At 39.3% G+C, this 6,249-nt stretch overlaps 1 protein-coding gene across 1 annotated transcript; it reads left to right on the forward strand.

The window, feature by feature from the left end:
- Nucleotides 1-303: 303 nt before the first annotated feature.
- tgfb5 (transforming growth factor, beta 5) lies at nucleotides 304-3,882 on the forward strand (the record flags this gene model as incomplete). Its single annotated transcript, XM_079479444.1, has 7 exons — nucleotides 304-316; nucleotides 444-607; nucleotides 830-962; nucleotides 1,058-1,168; nucleotides 1,801-1,978; nucleotides 2,718-2,868; nucleotides 3,332-3,882. 7 exons carry the CDS (start codon nucleotides 304-306, stop codon nucleotides 3,488-3,490), a joined length of 909 nt encoding a protein of 302 aa, XP_079335570.1. The 3' UTR covers nucleotides 3,491-3,882.
- Nucleotides 3,883-6,249: the final 2,367 nt, after the last annotated feature.

Genomic DNA, 6,249 nt, shown 5'->3' on the forward strand with positions numbered 1-6,249 from the left:
TCAGTATTTATGCATTGTCAAAAAGCCGTGGTAAGTGGTTACTACACTTACTGTGATAAGAGCATCGTTTTGCATTATAGCATCATCAATGTTAATAGTATTGAGCAGTACTTGATGTAGCGAAATGTTAAATATTTGATTGTAATTTTCTTTTATGCAAAATATTGTTTTTCTTATTATACAACAACCGCCTTTAGTTCAGATGTAGCATGTCCTCTTTGGCACACATTTGTCGACATTGTAACATTTAATGTTGCATAAGGCAGCTTTGGTTCAATAATCAATAAGTCTCAAGCTTCTCAGATGTCTGAACGGGGTTAGGCACATCTGCCGTTTTGGGCAACGCAGCAAGTTTTCTTTCCTTGAGGTCGATCCTCTGAAAACCAAACACAGACCACACCGTGTAAACAAAAAGACCTTAGAATCCTGCTTCTGTCCAACAGACTCGATCCATCCGCTTCCTCAGAGCCTGTACTTCAGGGTGGTGGTCTTCGATGTCACCAACGTGGAGCGAAACTCTAGTACTTTGGTCAAAGCAGAATTTCGCATCTTCAGAGTGCCAAACCCGCAAGCGCGCACGACAGAACAGCGCGTGGAAATATATCAGGTGAGTGAGGAGATGCATGTGCTGAACTTCACAGTCAAAAGAGTTTCGTTCTCCAGATGTGCGCAAGCAGCGGTTGAAACAATTGCACCAATTTTGTTGGTTCAACGGTTTAAACGGAAATTGTACTGATGTGAGTTAATGTGAGTTGTTTTAATGGTAACCAGCTGGTGGTGTTTCTAGTAGAATAAACACCAACTAACTTGTGATCTTTACATCCATCAGATTCTCAAATCTGATGATGTAAAAGCTCCATCTCAGAGATACATCGACTCCAGAACAGTCGATCCTCGTGCCAAAGGGTCGTGGCTGTCTGTCGACGTCACAGAGACTGTGAAGGAATGGATGGCGCTCAGAGGTCAGTGAGTTCATTCACAACATGTATTAACTGCATGTAAGATCAGGATTAGCATTCAAATGAGAAATGTTTCATTTTCTTTCTCTTTCTTTTAGAAAGAAATCTAGGCCTCAAGATCAGCGTTCACTGTCCCTGCTGCACATTTGTCCCCTCCACAAACAACATTGTCCCTAACAAGAGTGAAGAGCTGGAGGCCAGATTTGCAGGTTGCTATACTTAAAAGTTATCTTGTTTGTGTGATTCCATATCTAATGCATGCTGTCATGCATGCATCTAATGCATCTAATCACATGTTGATGCCTGGAAATGTATGCAAAATATAATGAAATGTTTTATTGCACATTTCTTTTTATGTCTGAAGTACAAAGTTTGGAACCAAATGATGTCCAAAGGGTGTGCACAATTGTATGCATCCTGGAATAGTTTTCGAACAGAAGACACTTATTGGCTGCTTTTCCTTCATTATTTCTTTCACATTAAAATGTGTTTTTATATAGTATTTGGAGAAGTTTGGGCATATGCACAAACATTAATCTTAAGGCTTGCATGATAAGATTTGTCAGGTGTGCAATATGCAATAGACATATCGAAAAAATGAAGGGAACATATTAGATCTCTATGATCCACGCATTCAAGTTAGAAATCTTAATACATTGCATCATTTTTTTTAAATAATGTGACAATGGTCAATAAAAGATAAAAACAATCAGCACATTCATTTGAACTTGAATATTTTGTTGGTAGAGATCTAATATGTGATTTATGTGTTCCCTTCAATACAGTCTGTTATTAAAAGGGATTCAAAGAAAAGCTTGAAGGTAATATTATATTTCCACAGGGATTGATGATGACATCATAAAACAAAACAGAAGACCAGGTGCCACTAAAGGACAGATTGAATTTAGCACTAAAACTCCACACTTGATACTAACCCTGTTACCCAGCGACCGTCTGGACAACCCCACCAAGAAAAGCCGCAAGAAGAGATCCGCAGCAGATACGTCCGTATGCTCACGGTACACAGAGAGAGAGAGAGAGAGAGATGGTTGTGTCTCTGAGTGGATGTGTGGATGAAGAGAAACAACCAGTCAAATGCATTTATATCCAATTTGGGTTGCGAGCTAATATGTGTGCATGCAGAGATGTCGATAACATGACCAAAATTTCACACACCCAAAGAGAACACATGCAGTAACCTGCCCGGGGAGTGTCATGTCTGATACTGTAAATTGTATTTTGTCTGTCCTGGATGTAAATGCTCTTTAATGTGGATCTTAAAACGACAATCTGCGAAATGGTGTAAGACGGACATCTCCGACAAAATGCTCAACTAATAAATTATTATTAGAATGGTGAATGGTGAAATGCACAGGGCACATAAGCGTTGTTTGTGTTTTAGCATTTTTTATTATCTTTGTTTTACATTAATATTCAATCCAAAACTATATGCATCATTTGAAAGCTAAAACATTCATTTTCTGAAGTTGTTTTTGCAATAAATACAATGCTCAAAAACGCCCGCTTTTTAAAATGATAAGGACACAGTTTTCAGTTTTTGTGTGCCTGCTGGTAAATAAACTGTTTTTGTTTATTTTAAAACAAAAATAATTTGCGAATCGCAGTCGATTAGTTTACCTGTGGTAACAATTACTGGAACACATTCAGATTTTGCTCCACTAGATATTTAGGGGAAAGAAAAGTATTGGGAAAAAAACCGTTTCCGATGGTTTGTTCTTATCTTTTGTCCTCTCTCAGGACTGACCAGGCCTGCTGTCTGAGGTCTCTGTACATCGACTTCCGTCGGGACTTGAACTGGAAGTGGATCCACGAACCGAAAGGGTACAAAGCTAATTTCTGTGCAGGGAACTGTCCTTACCTGTGGAGCGCAAACAATCACTACAACATGGTGAGTAAAGTAAACATGCTTTAAAAATGCTCCAAAGTTGCTTACTTGACTTTAAGAGATTTGATGGAGTTCTGTGATGTTTTTCATTTAAGTATCAACTAAGTCTGAGATGTTTGTCCTGAAAGAGCTATGGAAGCTAATGAGATGTAAAATAATCTTGATTTAGGTCAATTCAATGAGAAATTTTTCACTTCACATTGAGCTCTTCAATAATGTAGACTTTTGATAGCAGATCTGAGCTCAGTTTGAGACATTGTTGAGATCTCTTCTGAAACTAATGGAGACATTTGTGAGATTTCTGAGACACGTGCGATTTAAGCATCCGTGTCTATTTGCTCTCATTGATGTCTATAATTAAGACATCGCAGAGATCTCATCGTTTCGCAATGTGATGTTATTTGCACAATATTTTCTTCTCGACACTTTCATTGTCTGCTTACATGTTTCGTTTTTCCACACTCAGATCCTTCCGCTGTATAATAAGATGAATCCGGAAGCCTCTGCGTCTCCGTGTTGTGTTCCGCAGGATCTGGAGCCCCTCACCATTGTCTATTTCTTAGGCCGAACCCCCCGTGTGGAACAGCTCTCTAACATGGTGGTCAAATCCTGTAAGTGCCGTTGAAGCAGTCTTTAGAGAGAGAGAAACACAGATGAACAGGTGGACGAGTAACAAACACAACTGATATCTTAATAAGGACAATTTCTCACAAACCTTGACGGATGGCGAGGTCTTTAATGTAAATTGACAGGTGGAAAATCATATATATACGCATCTTAAATACAGGAACCAACGGTCATATTCTACTAGATGAGCTTTTTGACAGTATCTCATTGCATGATCCATATCGCAACAGTGACTGAGAATATGCACCAGCAATTCATTCTTTTTAGTTGTCAAACAAAGTGTACTGCAGATTTGTTTATTTTGGAAATTTGCAAATGTAAATAGTTTTTGGTGAAGTTTATATGTGATTATTTACTTAAAACAATAAATTTTGATTGTATAAAACTTGAATTTGTGCCATTTTGATTTGTTTTCCATCACATATTTCAATTTAGTCGTTTTGTCGCACAGCAAGTGGCCGGTTAATGCTGTTTTTTCAGACGATAACTGTGTGGTCCGCTCTCGCTGAAAATGCAGATTTGACCGGTGGACTCGCCAGCCAGATGCGGTTAGAGGTTAGAAAACCTTCGGCGTAAACAGGATGTGAACAATTTCCAGACACCGGCCGCTCACGGAATGCCAAATTTAAACGCTTGGGGTTCAAGGTTTGTGGTGACGCGGCAAAACGAGCAGTGGGTGAAAACGGCCTGCAGGACTTCAGAAAAGCCTTCGGTGCTTCAAATGAGCCGTGCCATCGCTTTAATCCCCCCCCCTCACCCTGCTGAGAAATATACAGTATCCTGATCTGTGGGACGGGGAGTTGAATATTGACTTGTCCCACATATACTGCCTGTTCGTTTTTTTCTCCCTATGAAGCCTCAATGTGTCCTTTCAAACCCTATAGCTGCTGGCATAAGAGTTTGCGTTTGTTTTTGAGTGGAAACTTAGCTTTTTTGTCCCTGCAGTTTAAATGTTTATCTGTGGCCAGCGAGACTGATCTGTAGGGAATGACAGGGTTTCTGTGTTTGGCTGCCAGGTCTAAATTGAGCCAATGCCTCAGTCTCTCGCTCAGAGAAAACAACTTCTAGAAGGTCCTATCGAAGGGGCTCAGGAGAACGAGAAGCTGAAGAAAATCATTACGTAACAGACCTCAAAATGAATAGACTTATCGTCTCTTGCGCAACATTGACTCAGCAAGCAAAAGCAGACAGGCCCGCAAAAAGTCTAAAACCTGGGGGGAGAGAGAGGAAGATGAGCCGTCTGAGGAGCGTGTGGTTTAGGAAGAGCCGTCTGGGTGTGAGCGCAGCGCTGGGCCTCATGGTTTTCATGGGGTGTGAACTCAAATGTGCTGTGAGAGTCGTGCACAAGCGTGTGAGACTAAAGACGGCGGTTAGGGTCATTTGCTTAAATCTACGCCATTTGGAGAAATGGTTGTGAAAAGCACCGGATTTGGGCTCTTTGGCTTGCTATGACAGTGGAAGCTTTTTTGGGGAGCAGTCTGGTGCAAATGTAATAAAATTTAAAGACTCTTTGAAATGACTCCTTGGCTTCAAGGTTGCAGTTTTACTTTGTTGCAGTTTTATCAAAACTTTATGCATCAATCAATAATAAATAAACAATATTAAAAAACTATTTTAAGAAATCAGAGATGTCCTCACGGGTTGGTTGTCATTCCAGCATCTGAGATCAAAACTTTAGTTCCTTTCCAGTTCCTGAAATCTGTTCAAAAAGAGCAGACATGAATAATGCATGTGCACATTGTTATAGTTCACTAAAAAGTTTTCTGTAGCATAAATAAAATATCGACCTATAATACAACAAATGCTTAAACTAAACATATAAAAGAAATGTTAACACAGGAACACTGAAGTATAAAATAGACAAATAAAAACTTGTTGAAACAGTACAATTAATAACTTTAATTTTAAGCTATTTTACGGTGCCATATATAGGAATTTAATTTTAGTTTAAAGTCAAATTAACATAAAAACTAAATTTAAATACGAAATATGAATACAAACAACTACAATAAAAACAACTATGATAACTCTATTAGGAAGCCATCATATCTTCACCCGGAAACTGGACATGAGATATTCCCAGATTACTAATTAAACTAAATTAAACAAATGTTGAGCGTTTGAGAAAAACTTAGAGGATAAATAAAAAGACAAAACCCTAGTGAAGTGACACTAAGTACATCTGGCCTGTAAAACCTTAATTCAGCACACAATGACATCCTGGAGAATTACATGCATTCAACTTTGTGGCAAGGGTTTTGTCCACCAGAATGACATTTCTCCTTCGCACACAGCCAGCTTCATCAAGAAATGGTTTCTTTACCGAATCTGATGTGGAACAACTTACTGTAACTGACCGACACAAAGCCCAGACCTGAACTTTATTGAACAACACATTGACGAATCCAGGACCGTGAGCCAGATCCCATCACCCAACATCAGGATCTGGCCTCACCGATGCTCGCGGCTCTCAACTGAAGCAAATCCCCAAAGCAATGTTCCAACATGTAGTGGAACATTGACTTCCCAGAAGAACAGAGACTGTTATAGCAGTAAGGGGAGGGATTAATGCTCATGGGTTTGAAATTAAACGTTCAACGAGCAGATGTGGGTTTCTCACATACCTCTAGCTGTGTAATGTAGGTCTGGATCGAATTATTTCATTAAAAATGTATCACTGCATTCCTCGAGCCTTACATAAAATATAAGTCAGTCTTGTGAAGGCTCGCACGAATAAAGCACAAGCGGCTTATTTAT

Source organism: Barbatula barbatula (genome assembly GCF_947034865.1).
Source record: "Barbatula barbatula genome assembly, chromosome: 18".
Classification (NCBI taxonomy): Eukaryota; Metazoa; Chordata; class Actinopteri; order Cypriniformes; family Nemacheilidae; genus Barbatula; species Barbatula barbatula.